This window comes from Vigna radiata, chromosome 4 (genome assembly GCF_000741045.1).
Source record: "Vigna radiata var. radiata cultivar VC1973A chromosome 4, Vradiata_ver6, whole genome shotgun sequence".
NCBI lineage: Eukaryota > Viridiplantae > Streptophyta > Magnoliopsida > Fabales > Fabaceae > Vigna > Vigna radiata.
The window spans coordinates 14247910-14267460 of record NC_028354.1 but is presented as its reverse complement, the minus strand read 5'-3'; the positions used below and the strand labels follow the sequence as shown (position 1 = coordinate 14267460).

Genomic DNA, 19551 nt, shown 5'->3' with positions numbered 1-19551 from the left:
CCAGGTGTTGTTAATTAATCACAAGCTCTTAATTTTAATGATACTAATGTGGATCTCCTAATTGCATTGAGAAAACAATCTCGATCATGCGACCCTCATCAGATGGAGGACTACATATATTATGGAAATTTGTCAGATAGCCATCATACATTTGTATCCTCTCTTGATGCAATCCAAATTCCACAATCCATTGAAGAATTTCTTAGCGTCACTGAAAGGAAGCAAGCCGTACAGGTTGAGATGAAGGCTCTGGAAAAGAACAACACATGGGAGTTAACAGCTCTTCCTCCGGGTAAGAAAGCAGTGGGTTGTCGATGGTTGTTTACGATAAAGCATAATGCAGACAAAACTGTGGATAGATTAAAAGCAAGACTAGTGGCAAAGGGGTACACTCAATCCTATGGCCTGGACTACAATGAGACATTTGCCCCCGTAGCAAAACTCAATATGATCCGTGACATACTCTCTCTTGCAGCAAATTTAGACTGACCATGACATCAATTTGATGTGAAAAATGCCTTCCTCAACGGTGATTTGAAAGAAGAAGTATTCATGTGTATTCCTCCTGGTTTTACTACTCAACAAAATCAAGGCAAAATGTGTAGACTTAGAAAGTCACTGTACGGGCTGAAGCAATCTCCTAGAGCATGGTTTGACAAGTTGACTAAAGTCTTAAAACAAAACCACTACAGTCAAAGTCTAGCCGACCATACATTGTTTACTAAACACTCATCATCCGGAAGTGCACCATCCTGAGTGTGTATGTAGACGACATCATAATCACGGGAGATGATTTCGAAGACATAGCTCGGCTTAAGACTCTTCTTGCTGCAGAATTTGAGATTAAAGATCTCGGTCAACTACGATACTTCTTGGGAATGGAAGTTGCTCGCTCTAAGCAAGGTATTTCGGTATCTCAGAGGAAATATACGATGGATCTACTCAAGGAGACAAGTATGATCAATTACAAACCAATTGATACCCCTATGGACCCCAATCATAAACTGTATAGCCGAACAACTGAAGCCGGAGTTGATCAAACACGATATCAAAAGCTTGTTGGAAAGCTCATATATTTGGCTCACACTAGACCTGACATTGGGTTCGCTATAAGTATGGTGAGTCGTTTCATGAACAACCCATCTAAGACTCACATGGAAGCTGTTATGGGAATTCTGAGGTATTTGAAATCAGCCCCGGGCTTGGGTTTGCTATTTAGAAAGTCTGACAGACGGGGAGTTGAAGTGTTCACAGATGTTGATTGGGCTGGCTCTCCAATTGATAGGAAATCAACCTCGGGTATGTGCACCTTTGTCTAGGAAACCTTGTTACTTGGAGGAGTAAGAAGCAAACCGTCGTTGCTCGAAGTAGTGCAGAAGCAGAACTCTGATCTCTTGCGAATGGTGTATGTGAGTGTTAACTCTCTAATTTTCCTCATTTTTCTGTGTTAATACTCTTATTTTAGGATATTTTAGTTTTTAATTCATTAGAATTAAGGTAGTTTAGAATAATTAGGATAAAAATAGGTTTTTTGTAGAAACAGTGTTAATCTTTCCTTTTTAGTTAAATAAATAGTATTTTTAAATAAATAAGTATTTTGTTCTTTTCTTTAAATGTGAAATAATCAGAAAATTAAATAAATCTTTTTAGTTTTTTTACTTTTTCTTTTTACAGTGTAATTCTTCATTTCTTTATTTTTGCAGGATTAACCCCTGGTCAAAGGGGCCAAGAAATCGGTCAACAAGAGGAAAAAGGGCTGGAGCTGGTTTGGGCCTATGCTAATGAAGTGCCCTGGTCAAAGGACCAATTGGTCAAACATTGAGGGCTGAATTCACTCACTCAAAACGCTGTGGTTCAGGAAAGGCTATGCTGAAGGTGCTGCGTTGACTAGGAAAAGAATTCTGATGCTTTCAATGGACTGACAGTAGGTGCGCACAAGCCCAAAATGCTGAAGTTGAGCTAAAGGTTTTTATGACTTAAATGAAACGATGCATTTCAAGCAGCGCTGAAGGCAAAGCGGGAAGAGGGGTCTTTTAGTTCGTGCTTCAAATGGGCAAAGGAAGATTAGGCTCAGATTTGGGGATTTCTCCCAATTCTCTCAACACCTAAAGTTAGGGTTCATGGTCCAGTAGAGAAGAGAGCGAGAGAAATGAAGATTAGCTCGCGACCCTAACCAGAAGCTTCACGGCCCAAGAAAGAAGATGATCCAAGGCCCAATAGGAAGCCAGTCTAGAAGCTAATCAGAACAAAATCATGATCGGAGACGTGTTGAGTTGGATTGACGGTTGGAGCGTTCACGGTTATAGTTAGTTGAAGAAGTTGATTCCAGAAGCTTCTATCGTTACTCGGTTCTTCCCCCTTTCCCTTTCCCTTTTCCTATTCTTTTCTGTTTTGGACTTGCCCTATGTAAAAGGGAGTTTTGTAATGAGAACAATACGTGCATTGGGTGACAGACTTTGCACTTAGCATAGGGTTTCCAATTCTCTACTTGTAGTTTTAGAATTTCCAGTTTTTCGTAGCGTAGAACCTTTGATCTCCTCATTGGAGTTCTTGGATCAATTCATTGGGTGACAGACAGTGAACTCCGGGGACTTTGGTATTCTGTATTCTTCATTTCAGATTTTAATTCAAAGTTTATGTTTTCGTTTGATCCAGTTTACATTGCCTTTCAATTTCATTCACATTTCCTGCAATTACATTTACTATTTCAACACTTTCATTTTGTTAATTCTACATTGTGAGTTCGGATCTTTGCTTCCTGTTATGATTTCTAAACATTATTTTTTTTTTTGCTTTCAGCATTTTATTACATTTAGATGATTGTTTTAGGAACCTGTTTCATTCCATTTATGTTTCCCGTACTTTTAATTGGTGCTTTTGAATTTGATATTGTGTCAAAGTTGTCTCTTTCCTTTTATGTGTTAGAGTTAGGTTCTGTTTCACGTAGATATTAGGCATCTATAGATGTTTTGATTTTAGTAAATTTCAATTTGATTGCTTAATCTGTTTGATAGTGTGAATGAGAACCTGCAATGTCCAGCCTCTATATTAGAGTCTGCAAGACTCCAAAGTGGGCTTGTCTAACCAAGATGTCTTCTTGAGACAGGTTGAGATTCATTCTCATTAAATAGATCAAGTGATCAATTCTGTAGTTATTTTGTTTTTAGATTTTGATCCTTTTACTTAATTTTCCACATTCATATATAATTTGCATATTCAATTCTGATTTAGTTTTAGCCATTGTTCTTTGTTAATTTTCTTTGATTGTGTCAATTCTGTTTTGATTTTTGGCATTGTATATACTAATTAGAGTTTGATTTGCTTTACATATTACTCTTTGCATTTTCAATTCATAATCATGCGTCACTTTTCATGCATTTAACCTTTAGTTTCTTAGATTTTTTTGGGTCTTTAATACGTCATTTTAGATTAGGTATTCCATATTTCTTCCTTTAGCATAGATTACAGTTTTATTTTCCCCTTTTGCATTCATTTTAGATAAAATCATTCATTTGCATTAGCGTTTAGTTCTTTTCTTTTTTAGATTCCATTTAATTTTCATTTTCCCCACCTAGTTTTAGTTTTAATAAATAAAATAGGTTTTAATTTTACAATTTCTAAACTTAACAAGAACCAAAGTCCTTGGATTAGACCCTAGGTTACCCTTATACTACATTAGTAGGGAATTTAGGTTTGTTGAGATTTTAGGCGACAAAAATCCTTTCAACAGTGAGGGATTATGGATTCGTAGATTGTTGGGTGATATGAAGATATCAGTTATGGATCAATTAAGCTGAATTGTGACAATCAATCTACACTGAGCATCGCCAAAGATCCAGTACAACATGATCGTACCAAACATATCGAGATAGACAGACACTTCATCAATGATCACATTGAGAGCAAACAGATTTCGCTGAATTCCGTGCCTTCAAAATACCAAGTTGCTGATGTGCTTACCAAGCCACTTCCACGCGTGAACTTCACTGATATGACAAGCAAGCTAAATCTAGTTAACATCTATGATCAAGCTTGAGGGAGAGTGTTGGAAAATAAAGATCAAGGTTCACTGTATACTCTAGGAAATATGTGGAAATCTTGCATTTAATTTGATTGCTAATTTGTTGTGATTAGATTAGATTTTTGCTGTTATTGTTCTTTCCTAATTATATGCTCTGAATTTTAACAACTTCTAAAGTTAAGGGAGAACCATGTATTATAAGATAATGTAGTACAATAAATAAAGTAAGTGATGATTTTATCCCAAAATATATTTCTTCATGATCAAAACCCCAATTCGTGTCGCTAAAACCAATAATAGAGAAGTGAGAGCAACTTCGAAAATGAAGTCCATGATGCACATTTCAAACAATGATGCATGTACTAACAGTTACACACAAGGCAACAAAGGTTTATAGAAAATATAGAAACAGATAAAACTGTCAACCATCATTCTCGTATAACAACTTACGTAACATATTACTTAACAAGCTTTGCTTTTACTTTTCATTGGTTTTATCTGCTTGCCAGACCCCTTTTCTTGGAAAAAAAAAATTGTATCATACATAATCTTATTAAATGGTCCCCATTCCAAGTGTTTTGGTCTCATATATATATATATATATATATATATATATATATATATATATATATATATATATATATATATATATATATATATATATATATATATATATATATATATATATATATATATATATATATATATATATATATATATATACTTTCCTTAATTTTTGGATGTCAGTAAGTGTTACTGGTGTTATTACATGATACTTAGTTTATAAAAAAATGGTTTAATCTATTTAGTTGTCCTTATTTTCGGAAAGTTTTCCCATTTTGATCATTGAGTTCATAAGTGAACTTCTTTAAATGCATCCAAACAAAGTATTATATATATTATTGAATCCAAATAAAGTATTTCTCTGGACTAACTTTTACCAATGTTTTTCAGGAATTTTTTGTTTTGTCTAATTTTCATGGAACATTCAATTTTACAGACTGTAATGTAGACAAGTTTTCTGTTTGGTATGCTTCACCATATTATTTGCATAAATCTATGACATACAGCTTGAAATTGGTCTATAGGGATTAATTTAGACACTCGTTCACAAATCAATATATAATGTTTTATTTATAATAGAAATTAATAATTTTTAATTTATAAAACAGTATCTATATAATAGTAATTAATTGTTTTTTGTCTTAAAAATTTGATTTTTATTTAAAGATTTTTTTAGTGATAAGTTATCATAATAAGATTGAAATTTGACTTTTTATAAATCAAAACTCACTAATGCATGGAAGGATTTTTATGTCAATTAAAAAGGGATTTTTATGTCGATTAAACTACGTAAATCAATTTGCTTTTCCAAGTCTAATTCAATGTAACTAACGTATGCACTAGGGAAGTCATTGTTATCTGGAAAAGATTTGGAGTGTCCTCGAGCGTTGATTGATGACTCAAACGACCTTCTTGCTTAATTTTGCAGTTTTCTTGGTGGTTTGCGAGCTAGCTAATGTAAACAGAATTATTTGTCACCATATTATAAATTGAGCTTTTACTTTTCACTTGAGTGTTCATTTCACCTCTTGAGTGATGAACTTCTATGGTGCTTCGCAACTAATATTCATTTCACCTGATATTTATTGTTAGCTTGAATGACCTGTTTTTTCGCTAGATAGTTGGTATATATGTGTCGTTTAAGTGAGGTGAAACCACTTCTTGAACTTTCTCTCTTTGTTTTTTATTTTCTACCAAAAGAATTGTATTTAAAAATTAAGATATGATGATATATGTAAAGGTATATTTACTTGGGTTATTGAGAAAATCAGTGTATAAAATTTAGTCAAGTGTCGAACTTTACTTATCACTAGGTTTAGAGGATAATGTGGGTATTATTGATGTGAACTATATAAAGTAAAAGAAATGTGGGTTATCTCTAGAAAAGAGAAAAGAAAGATAAGGTAACAATTATGCATTACTTTCTTTTATAGATTTGCGATCAGAACAATATAAGAAAAAAGAAATAGACAAGAGAAACAAATAATGCAGGTCTATCCCACCACGTTCGAACCTTTAACTTTTGTCGAAAAAAGCTCTTTTTATCATGGATGGATTACTTTTCTTTCTCTTCTGAATTCCACCACAAAACGAACACATATAGTTATGGATATTTTCTCCTCGCTCATATAAAGCTATATGTGTTTAGTTATTCTTTTGTTCAATTTACATTTTCTTTATAATGATAAAGTAATTAATGTATATCATTTCAGCACTCTTTTCCATGGTTGGTTATCAATGTGACTTTTTCATATCAAAACAAATAAGAGGGACACACATGTAAAGCTAGCCCCAAATTCATCCTCATTTCTCTGTTTCGCACAGTAACAACTCTCAAGTGATAAAATCTGGTTCACTTTGTTGAATGTATGAGTTATAGAAAGAAGTCTAATCCTAAAGCTACCAACTCTTTCTCAGTCTCATCCTCATCAAAAACTCATTTTCTTATATCAGCTCAGTTCAACATAATCTGTAAGTTTTCTTCTATTCTCAACACACCTTTGAGTTCACACATCTCTCTTCCTTCCTTTTTTTATTATTTAACTTGTTCAACTTTTCTTAATTACAAGCCTTTCAGAATTATTTCACCAAACTCTACAACATCTTCTTTCTCCAAACAACCTTGTAAAAGACTCGAATGCATTAAGTGATAACTGTCAAATTCATATACAAGGTAATAAACCTCTCTCTCTCTCTATATATATATATATATATTAAGTCATGTGTCTAGAGCTTCAGTCACTCACTTGCAGTACAGTTTTTTCTTCCATATTTCTATTTTTTTATTTTTAATTATTTATGTTCGTCATGCTTTACTTAGTCTATATTATGACTAATATTAATATGATTTTTGTGAGCATCTTTCTTGTTTAAGAAAAAATATGTGGCAGAGTAGGAACAAGAAAAGAATTGAATTTGTTTAAAATTGTTACATTTGAGTGCTCTTTTTATTTGTTTGTGATGCATCTTTGATACTTTGAAAAAATATAAATATGTCGTTGAAATCATAAATAAATTATTTAACTTTTATACGTAGAAAATCACATTATGATAAAAAAAAAAGTTTAAACAGACAACTATTAATAAAAAAAGGTAAGTAGAAAGACTCACAAAACATTATTCACTTTACACAGCCACCAACCCAGCGCATAAGCCACCATTATTTCAATTATTATTTTATTTGCGCTAAGAGATATTGGCAAACACGCCCACAATTTATCAACACTTATTGAGTGTTTTTATTTTTATTTTTATAAAGTATTCGAATCTTTTGAAATTTTCTATCGGGATATTACATTTCTGGGTATATGATCTAATATGAAATCAAGCATTAGAGAAAACCCAATGACAAAGTAACAAGTACTTTTAATTATTTATTAATATTAATATTTTTATTTATTACAATAAAATAAATAATTAATATAATACTATAAAAATAAAAATTAAAAATTAAACTTTCATTATTAGATACAACAAATTGTTTACTTCGATTTATTCATATTGAAATTGATATGGTTTACAAATCATAATTCATAAAAGTTTTTAGTCTTTGTTTTAAGATCATTTAGGACAGGTAATATTTTGATATCCACCAAAAACAACTAAAAACATTGTTTTACGATTTAAAATAATATTTTTTTATTATATTTATTTTATTTTCAATTAAAATTATAATATATATTATTATATTATTAAAACAAATTATAAAATAAATGTAATAATTTTTAAATGATATAAAAGTTATAATATTTGGCATCATATTAATAAAAGAAAGTGGTGGAAATGTAGAGGGGTTTTTACCTACCATTTTGTTTGTAGCATTTTTTATATAATATATATATATATATATATATATATATATATGTATTATTTTATTTTATTTTTTTGAAACACGTCTGAATCAGACCTAGACCTGATGATGATACTATAAATAGAGATGGCCAATAGATTCAGAGAATACAAATACAACAATTGCTTCTGACAGCACTTTCCACATAAGTGTGGTTAGGAAGAATAAAATATTAGAATTTAAGTATTATTTATAGATTTTAAAATACCATAAAGACGAAAGTTAATGATTAAGAATTTACATAAACAAAGGTGGAACCGTATGCCTTTTCTTTTTTTATGTTTATTTTTGTAATATATTTCGAAATTGGCTTATTGTTGCACTTTTGGTTGACTATGTTCGGAATGGTTCTAATTTTTTTTTTCGGTTTAATGTAGTTTTAAATATCGTAATTTATGTTTAATTTAGTCCTTTTTGCAAATGTCATTAAAATTGTTAATAGCCAATGCTCCAACTGTACAAACTCCAAATCCAAAAATAGAGTCTTCGTGGTAGTCTCTTTACCACCCCAAAATTAGGGTTCTGCATTTGAGGGAAACCTTCTTACGCTGCGAGAAGGAAAATGTTGCTCGTGGTTTTGCTTCAATGGAAGATGATTTCATGAATTGTGTGACTTAGGGTAGCATGAAGAAGACGAACCTAGTTGTGTAAGAAAGCACTCATGGAGACAAGCAACGACACGATTCTATGTCTCTTTGATTTGGGATTTTTTCTAGATTTCGATGTGGTTCTCTGCATGTTGGAGAAGATGATGGCCCTGGAGCTTTGCGCAACGGTGACAAGGATTGTCACGCTGACGATGAAGCTCTCGATTTGGATGATTCATGGCTGATACGCGAGAATGAAGATTTGAATGGAATTCGAGATTAGGGTGGGTTGCGACATTATTGTCGGTGAAGACTTAGCGGTTTGGGTGGTGCGATTCAGCTTTCTCTGTTTCTAGGTGCTTGTGTTTGATTTGCAGGTATGAGATGTTGGCAGCGGCGACTTGAGAAAATCCTGTCATGGCGAAGGCGCAGAGGTGATCTGGTTAGCGCAACGGCCTGAGGAGAGTTTCGTGAGATTTGGGGGAGATGGTTACTTTGATGGTGGTGGCCATGAAGGTTGTGCGTGATGGCTGCCATGGTTCTTTGCAGGCACGACTTCACGGCGACATGGTGACTTTGGACGATCTCTATGGTGGCGTTAGGGTTCGGTTGAAGGTTCAAGAAGATGGTGACGTGGCAGTAGTTAAATGTCATCTCATTTGGGGTTTGCATAGCTGGAGCAATGATCATTAACTATTTAAACGACATTTGCGAAAAGGATTAAATTGAACACAAATTACATTCATTAGGACTATATTGAAAAAAAAAAAATGGAGATCATTTCGAATATAACCAACAATAATTGGGACCAGTAAAAGTATTAAGCCCCCTCAGAAATTTATAAAACAATTAGCGGATATGTTTTAACAGTGACAACACAACTTTTTTATACCAAAACAGCAACAAAAATGAGAGAGTAGTTCTATGTGCACCTTCACCTTTTCGTCTTCCATTTCCAAAATTTTAAAACTGCTCTTTTCATTAATAACAATAAGTTTTTCAATGTGGATTAACACTTCACCAGCAGCTTTTGATTAATTTTTTATTGACTTTTAAATACTGATTAAGATTTTTTTTTAATTTATATTTTCTATTTTTATTATTAATAATAATAACAATAATAAATTACAAAATTAAATTTAATATTTTAAATAAAAAAATATTAAATTAAAAAATTTATTTGTTTTAACCTAAGAAAACTTTCTTAATATAAGAAGTAAAAATCCATTAACCAATCAATCATGTTTCATTAGGATCAAATACTATCAATCAATACTTCAAAACAATGATTAAGAATAGTAAAAAAATTAGCATACGTAAATATCCACAGATAAATTTTCGACGAGTAGTTACTATCCGTGAATATTTATTATTCGCGGGTAACGGGTATTGAGTATCTTAATANGTGAATATTTATTATTCGCGGGTAACGGGTATTGAGTATCTTAATATCCGCTTCCAAACAGATCAGGTTAGGATAATTATACTATTTAGTCCAGAGATACCTGTTACTCGTAAAAAATAATAATAATAATAATTTAATTTATATTTTTTAAAAATTATATTTTCTTTCTATTACTTTTAAAAAATGGCAAAACTTTTCAATTAAAAATTACGTAACCCTAATTAAAATTCTCAATCGTCTAATCGTTAGTTTCTCTCAAAAACTCTATTCAGAGTTATTTTCCCAATCTCTTCTCTTTTACATTTCTAGCGAGCAAACCCAGAAGCTTCAAGCTTCTTCTTATCTCTATTCTCGTGTGAACAATTCACTTTGGAAAAAATCATTTGTGGCTTGCACAAAGGAGGTGGTCTCGTGGTGATTTTCTCTCCCTTCACTTATTCTACTTCGTCTTGCAGAGGGAGGAGACTTTTACGTTTCACGACGACTTCGCAACACATGGGTTCGATTCTCACGTTTGACTCACCATTTTGGGATTGAGTTTTCTTTGTTTTTCCTCTACACGGGGTGGCGAAATATTGGGGGTTCTTATTCGAGATTGAGAGTTTTCAAATTGGGAATTTAGGGTTGTTGTTTCTCGTGATTTAGGGTTAGGGTTCCTGTAATTAGGGTTTTTCCTGACCTTGTAGCAAGTTTGGACTTTATGATCTTCTTTTCTGGTTTGGGACTTTTTAGGATTCTTGATCTTGCAGTGTTTTCGGGTTTTCTATCTTGGAGTTCTATGCTGCGGTTTTGTTCTTGCAAATTGGAGGTTAGGTAAAATTTAATAAAAAATTTAAATTTAAATTTATATTTATATTTAATTTAGTTTATATTATATTATAAATATATTTTTTGAAATTTTATTTTAAAAATATATAAAATATATATATATATTTTTTAATTTTTGTGACTATCTACGAATACTCACAGGTTTTAAAATATCTGCGGATACTTTTTAAGCAAATAACCACGGTGGTAGTGGGCGAATTGCGAGTTAGATTTTTGTTTTGCAAGTCAAGTTTCAATCCATGCCTAATCTGAAATGTTGTTATCCCTAATAATAATACTCTCAAATAAGAATAACAAAGAAAGTGAAATTAAAAAAAGAAGTAAGTGTGAGCGTCTAATATACCTAACCATAAACTTCCAATTGACGATCTCAAGAGTCAAACTAATGAAATGAAATTTATGTCACGAACATGCTGCAAAAAATTTCCGTGTGGTCTAATGGTGATAAAGCAATAATTACAACTTTATTGAGGGAATTAAGTGAATTTGCTAAGAAATTTTATCTATTTTTTTTCTCACAAAAGACTACAACTTTTTTCTCTTAGGTTAAGTGAGAGAAAACGAATTTAACTAAGTTAGACTTTTCATACACAATTGGAATCCAACCTAACAAAAAAAATATCCTATCACCAAATTTTAAAGTAATAAATGTATGGATAAACAAATGATAAAGAACTAATTGAGTTTTAAAATTAAATTAAAATTATATATTTTTATATCAAAAGTTTTATTACTTAAATAACTTATTAAAGAAACCTAATTAACTAAGATAAAAATAGACCAAAAATTAGAAATTGAACAAAAGATCAAAGTTTATCTTTTACTATACTAATATTTACACTCAGAGTTTACTTACTTTGTAATTTTATAAAAAAAATATAAATATAAAGACTATGAACCCCTAATTAAGCACAATAAAACAAATTATGTCTATGTTATAAGTTGACGTCAAGAACCCATGCATACTAGTTTTTATTTTTTAAATAAAAGCCAAAAAAACAAAAATAAAAACACAATTAAGATGTTTTATCTTTTTTCTTATTAAAATCTGAAATTGTGCATTTGTATTATTTAGGAATAGAAGGACTAATCATAGTAATAAGGAAACAATTAAGACGAAAGCGTCCATTATCAAGGGACCATGGATCCAATTGTCTCTACAGCTACTGAAAGTGCACTTAATATTACAGCAAGTTTGGTCAAACGACAAGTGGGTTACTTTTTTAATTACAAAGACAAATTTAAAGAGTTGGAATCTTACATTGAGAAGTTGGAACATAATAAGGAGAGACTACAACATCAAGTTGATAGTGCACTAAGGAGTGCAGAAGAAATTGAAAAGGACGTTCAACGTTGCTTAACCCTCATGGATGATAAGATAAAAGAATATAAAAGTTATATTAATGATGAATGTCATGCAAAGACAATTTGCTCAATTGGTTTCTTTCCAAATAATTTCCGACTGAGGTATCAACTGGGTAGAAAAGCTACAAAGATGGTTGAGGAAATCATAGGAAATGAGCTTTGGAAAACTTCCTTTGACAATGTTTCGTACCAAGAATTTCCGTCCATTGATGCTACTTTTTCAAACAATGGTTATGAAAGCTTTGGATCAAGAACTAAAACTATGGAGATGATCATGAAAGCACTGCAAGACTCTACAGTTGGTATGATTGGAGTTTATGGGCCTGGTGGTGTGGGTAAGACCACTTTAGTCAAAGAAATCGCTAACAAAGCTCGAGAAAAGAATTTGTTCGAGACAGTCATCATAGCAAATATTACAGGAAATCCCGACTTCAAAATAATTCAAGAGCAAATTGCTGGCATGCTAGGAATGAAATTGGAAGAGGAAAGTGAGATTGCAAGAGTAGATCGTATTCGAAAGAGGTTAAAGAATGAAAAGGAGAACACCCTTATTATCCTTGATGATCTTTGGGGTGGAGTGGACTTTAATAAACTCGGGATTCCATGTAATGATGATGCAAGCCAACAAGAAGTCAATGACATGTCTGATTTTGGTTCCAACAATGACATATCTGATTTTGGTTATTATAAGACAGAAATGAAAGAGTTTTCAAAAGTTGATTTGGATAAGATGAGAAAGGAAAAGTTGTCTAAGGATTATAGAGGAGGCAAAATTCTTCTAACATCTAGAAATAAACAAGTATTATGTAATGAAATGGATGTGCAAGAAAGCTCAATTTTTTCTGTAGGAGTCCTTGATGAAAAGGAATCAGAGACTTTGCTTAAGAAAGTTGCTGGTGTGAAAAATTCTGAGTTTGATAGGAATGCTACTCAAATTGCGAAATGGAGTGCTGGGTTTCCAATAGCCTTAGTTTCCATAGGAAGGACACTAAAGAATAAAAGCTTATCCACATGGGAAGATGTCTGTCAACAGATTAAAAGACAAAATTTTACATCAGAATGGGGATTTACTGACTTCTCAGTAAAGTTGAGCTATGATCATCTAAAAAATGAGGAGCTTAAGTGTATTTTCTTACAGTGTGCAAGAATGGGAAATGATGCTTTGATTATGGACTTGGTGAAATTCTGTGTTGGTTTGAATTTGCTTCCAGGAGTGCACACAATTACAGATGCGAGGAAAAGAGTAAAGGAGATGATAAAAGAGCTAGAAGAATCGAGTTTGTTGGTGAAAAGTTATTCTATTGACCGCTTCAACATGCATGACATTGTGCGAGATGTTGCTCTTTCAATATCATCCAAGGAAAAACATGTGCTTTATATGAAAAATGCAATTCTTGATGAGTGGCCTCACGAAAATGACTTTGAAAGGTACTCTGCCATTTTCATACACTTCTGTGACATCAATGATGAGCTTCCTGAGAGTATCCATTGTCCTAGACTTGAAGTCTTACATATTGATAATCAAAATGAGTCTTTTCAAATACCAGATCAACTTTTTAAATCTATGGTTCGACTCAGAGTGTTGGTACTGACTGGTATTACTTTGTCTTGCTTACCTTCATCAATTAAATGTCTAAAAAAATTGAGAATGCTTTGTTTGGAGCGATGCACTTTAGGAGAGAACCTTTCAATCATTGCTGAGTTAAAGAATATAAGAATCCTTACTTTTTCAGGATCTAATATAAAAAATTTGCCTCTTGATTTTGGGAAATTGGATAAGCTTCAATTTCTTGACATAAGCAATTGCTTAAAACTAAGACAAGTAACTTCCAATATCATACCGAGGATGGGCATTTTAGAGGAGTTTTATATCAGAGACAACTTGATTATATGGGAGGCTGAAGAGAATATGACAAGTGAAAATGCTAGTCTCTCTGAGTTGAGGCACTTGAATAAGTTACAAAGTCTAGACATACACATCCATTGTTCTTCCCATTTTCCCCAGAATTTGTTTTTTGACAGGTTGAATAATTACAAGATTGTCATTGGTGAATTCAACTTGTTTAACTTGCTTAAAGTGGGAGAATTCAAAGTCCCTGACAAGTATGAGGAGGTAAAATTTTTGGCAGTAAACCTAAAAGAAGGTATTGATATTCATTCAGAAAAATGGATTAAAATGTTGTTCAAAAGTGTTGAACATTTGCTGTTGGGAGAACTCAATGATGTTGAAGATATTTTCTACGAATTAAATGTTGAAGGATTTCCAAATTTGAAACATTTATCCATTGTACACAATTTTGGCATTAAGTATATTATCAATCCAACGGAGCGGTTTCACTCTTTTGTCGCCTTTCCGAAATTAGAGTCCATATGGCTTTACAAATTGTATAATTTGGAAATAATTTGTGACAATCAGCTTATCAAGACCTCTTTCCATAATTTAAAGGTCATCAAGATTCAAACATGCATTAAATTGGTAAACCTTTTCCTAGTTTCTATGGTTAGACTCCTCACTATGCTTGAAACAATTGAAGTGTGTGATTGTGATTCTTTGAAGGAGATAGTTTCAAACGAAAGTCAAACTCATACTATCAGGAATGATAAGATTGAGTTTCCCCGGTTACGACTTTTAATATTGAAGTATCTACCAACATTTATTTGTTTATATAATGTTGATAAGATTCGTGGTAGTGCACACCCGATGCAAGACCAAGTAATCCAACAAAGGAACAAAGATATTGTTGTTGATGATGATCACAGGGTCACCAATTCTTGTCTTCCACTCTTCAATGAAAAGGTATGTGAGAACCTTATCATAATTACATGTGTAATGTTTACTTTCTAAGTTTTGTCATTTCTCTAGGGGAAAAAACTCTTCTGAAATGAAGTCTTATTGTTGTGACATTTTGTGTGTTCTTACAGGTCTCAACTCCCAAATTAGAATGGTTGGAATTATCCTCCATCAACATCCATAAGATATGGAGTGACCAATGTAACCATTTTTTCCAAAATTTGCTTACATTGAATGTGACAGATTGTGGTAATTTAAAGTATTTACTATCATTCTCTATGGCTGAAAGTTTGGCGAATCTTCAAAGCATTTTTGTAAGTGAATGTGAAATGATGGAGGATATATTTCGTCCGGAAGATGCAGAGGTGTGTGGATTCATTTAATATTGAGTTTGATTAATGTTATCCTTTGTTGTCTGACATATTATGTAATTAGGTCTTTCAATTGCTCACCTATAAAGTATTTTTATTGTAACAGTATATTGATGTTTTTCCTAAGTTGAAGAAAATGGAGATTATCTGCATGGAGAAACTCTCTACCATTTGGAAATCTGATATTGGTTTACATTCCTTTAGCAATTTGAACTCTTTGGTGATAAGAGAGTGCCATAAAATTGTTACAATTTTTCCTAATTATATGGGGCAAAGATTGCAAAGCCTTCAAAGCTTGACAGTTAGAGATTGCGAATTGGTTGAAAACATATTTGATTTTGCAAATATTCGGCACACTTATGATATTATTGAAGCAAATTTGGTTAATATATTTCTAGAAAAGCTGCCAAATTTGGTGAACGTATGGAAGGGTGACACCGATGAAATACTCAAATGCAATAATTTGCAAAGAATAGAAGTTTATAAGAGTCCAAAATTGAAATATCTCTTTCCATTTTGTATTGCTAATGACCTACAAAAACTAGAAGTCCTTGAGGTATGGTATTGTTGGGCAATGACAGAGATTATTGGTTTGGACATACATTCAAGTGAAACTCCTATCACCTTTAAATTTCCTCATCTAAACACTCTATCGTTAATAGACTTACATGAATTGAGGAGTTTCTACTCAGGAATTCATACTTTAGAGTGGCCACCATTAAAGATATTGGAAATAGTTGACTGTAGCATGCTCGAAGGATTGACTTCAGAAATCACAAATTCAAAAGAACAACCAATTGTTTTAGCTACAAAAAAGGTAAATATAGAATATGTTCTGCTCTTTTTTGAAGCATTTTGTTGGAAATATAGAATATGTTCTGTTTTTTATGAAAAGAGTGAATTAGCAATATAGAATACGTCTTTAATACTAACAATAATTTTTTTATTTATTTACTTAGGCAATATATAACGTGGAAAACATGTCGGTGAGCTTGAAGGAAGCAGAGTGGTTGCAGAAATACATTGTTAATGTTTATAGAATGCATAAACTAGAAGAACTTACCTTGTATAGATTGAAGAATAATAAAATTCTCTTTTGGTTTCTTCATAGACTTCCCAATTTGAAAAGTCTAAGACTGGGACTTTGTCACATGAAAAGAATTTGGACTCCTGAAAGTCTTAGTTCACGTGGAAAAATAGGTGGTGTTATCCAACTTAAAGAGTTAGGATTATATAACATGTTGTCTTTAGAGGACATTGGTTTTGATCATGATGTGCTTCTTCAAAGGGTAGAACGTTTAATCATCAGTGGATGCAAAAAATTGACAAATTTAGCATCATCGAGGGTATCTTTTAGTAACTTAACATCCTTAAAAGTGGTGAACTGTATGATGAGGAATTTAATGACACTCTCAACTGCTAAAACTTTGGTTCAACTCACAACGTTGAAGGTATGCTCCTGCCCAATGATTGTGGAAATCGTTGCAGAAAATGAAGAGGAAAAAGTACAACAGGTTGAATTTAAACAATTAAAATCATTAAAATTGGTGTCTTTACAAAATCTCACAAGTTTCTCTAGTGTTGAGAAGTGTAACTTAAAATTCCCACTACTAGAAAAATTAGTAGTAAGTGAATGCCCTCAAATGACAAAACTATCTAAAGTCCAAAGTGCTCCAAACCTACAAAAAGTACATGTTGAAGAAGGAGATAAAGACAAATGGTATTGGGAAGGTGATTTGAATGCCACTCTACAAACACATTTCACAGACCAGGTATGCATTAAAGTATGTTCATCATCACAAATTTTCCTTGCATCATATCTCCAAGAATACTTTGAAAAACATAAATTTTCATTGCATCAAATTTTCATAATTAATAATTCAATTATTTTGCAAAACATAAATAATATGAAGCATGGACATTATGTCATTTTGTACAGATTTAAGTAATTTATTTCCTAGTTTCATAGGTCAAGGTTTATGGATTATATTATCAAGTTGGATTTGATATCCAAATGTCTAGCACAATTTCACAATCAAATTTCTGCAAACGATGACCTTTATCATACTCTATGAATTATTTGAAACAATTTCCACTTTTTTCATTTTTCCAAATTTTTTATAATAAATTATATAATGAACAAAAGTGCGGATCACATATACCATAAGAATTAGTATAGAAGACTTTTTATATAGTTATTCAATCATTGATTGTCAAGTACATCTGACATTTAGTTTCTTCTCTTTTTAAGGTTTCTTTTGAATATTCAAAGGATATAAATCTTGTTGATTATCCCGAGAGGAAAGTTCGACATGGCAAATTTTCCTTTCCGGACAATTTCTTTGGATGTTTGAAGAAATTGGAATTTGATGAAGCATGTAAAAGAGATACTTTGATTCCCTCTCATGTACTACCTTATTTGAAGAACTTAGAAGAATTGAATGTGGAGAAATGCGAATCAGCACAACTTATATTTGACGTAGACGAGAGTGAAATCCAGATGCATGGAATGGTGTTTCGTTTGAAAAAGCTTACTTTAAAACACTTGTCAAATTTAAAATGTGTATGGAAGGAAAATATCGAAGAAATTGTCAGCTTTTACAATTTGGAAAGAGTGCATGTTGATGGTTGTGGAAGCCTAGTAACATTGTTCCCTTTATCACTTGCCAAACATCTTGGGAAGTTGAATACACTTTATATAGAGGAGTGTGAGAAAATGGTAGAAATAGTTGGAAGAGAAGATAAAATGGAACATGGAACAACAATTATGTTTGAATTCCCTTGTTTGTCATATCTATATCTTGAAAAGATGCCACTGTTGAGTTGCTTTTACCCTGGAAAGCATCATCTAGAATGTCCCTTGTTATATATGTTGTGTGTGGAATGTTGTCCTAAGCTGAAGGTATTCAGATCAAACTTTGATGATGATGGTAAAAAAGAAGTTTTAAAGGCTCCAACTAACTTACAACAACCTTTGTTCTCAATTGAAAAGGTAATGAAGCAATATAATTTAACCTTTTGGGCTTTTCTTTTCATCGATATATTTTTCTGTTAATAGTATTTAACTAACATCAACACATTACCTTTTGAATTTGTTTGACTTCAATTGTCAGGTTTTTCCCAAACTGGAGGGACTGGTACTCAATGAGGAATACATTAAGCTTATGACTGATGCACGTTTGCCACAAGACCTTCTTTGTAAATTAAGAATTCTTACACTATTCTTTGAGGATGTTAACAATGGGAAAGAGAGTTTGCCTTTTGATTTCTTTCACAAGCTACCCAATTTAGAAGGGCTTGGAGTACGAAAATGCTTTGGTCTGAAGGAGATATTTCCCTCTCAAAAGCTTCAAGTTCACGACAAAGTACTTGCTGGATTGAAACGATTATATTTGTCGGAATTAAGTGAGTTAGAGTGTATAGGTTTAGAGCACCCGTGGGTACAACCATACTCCAAAAAGCTTAAATTATTAAATCTTTACAGTTGCCCTCGAGTAGAAAACATAGTTTTGTGTGCAGTGTCATTCATCAATCTTAAAGAGTTATGTGTGAATCTCTGTGAAAAGATGGAATATTTATTCACATTTGCAACACTCAAAAGTTTGGTGAAACTGGAGAATCTAAGCATAAAGAAGTGTGAATCAATCAAAGAAGTTGTGAAAAAGGACGATGAAGATGGTTGTGATGAGATAGTATTTGGACGACTCAGATCAATTACGCTGAAATACTTACCGAGGCTAATAATCTTTTATTCAGGCAATGCCACCTTGCAATGCTCATGTTTACAAAATGTGATGGTAGTTGAATGTCCCAATATGAAAACTTTCTCTGAAGGAGTCACGAAACTAGCCATATTTTCGGGGATTCAAACATCCGATGATTCTGATTTCACTTTCTACGTCGATCTCAACACAACTGTCCAAAGATTATTTCATGAAAAGGTCAGAATTACTTATCCTAATTATTTTATATATATATATATATATATATATATATATATATATATATATATATAAGTAAATGTCTTCTTTTGTATTACATTATTATTTTTTTTCTTTTGTTATAAAATACTCTTTTCTTAAGCTCAAATCAATTATAATATATTATATTATTTAGCAGTAGGTTTTGTTTGATGGATTATTATTTTAAAAATAATTATTTTACTAGGTACAATGTTAGTATTTTTAGGTTGTGAAAAAAAAATAGTTGATGAGATAGAAAATGTGTGAAGATGATAGAACGTAAAAAATAGTAGTTGGAAGAAATGTAT

The 19551-nt window shown here is 32.0% G+C and overlaps 1 protein-coding gene across 4 annotated transcripts in view; it reads left to right on the top strand.

Annotated features, from left to right (window-relative positions):
• The first annotated feature begins 6402 nt into the window (after positions 1 to 6402).
• LOC106758545 overlaps positions 6403 to 19551 on the top strand; it is a 28722-nt gene continuing 15573 nt past the window's right edge. For 3 of the 4 annotated variants that reach the window (XM_022779888.1, XM_014641461.2, XM_022779890.1), the window contains exons 1-8: positions 6403 to 6556; positions 6655 to 6758; positions 11830 to 14916; positions 15042 to 15275; positions 15388 to 16098; positions 16241 to 17053; positions 17533 to 18273; positions 18395 to 19222. In XM_022779888.1, coding sequence (XP_022635609.1) covers positions 11896 to 14916; positions 15042 to 15275; positions 15388 to 16098; positions 16241 to 17053; positions 17533 to 18273; positions 18395 to 19222 — 6348 coding nt within the window. In that variant the 5' untranslated portion in view covers positions 6403 to 6556; positions 6655 to 6758; positions 11830 to 11895. The remainder of the gene's footprint in view (positions 6557 to 6654; positions 6759 to 11829; positions 14917 to 15041; positions 15276 to 15387; positions 16099 to 16240; positions 17054 to 17532; positions 18274 to 18394; positions 19223 to 19551) is intronic. The other variant, XM_022779889.1, reaches the window with a different exon arrangement.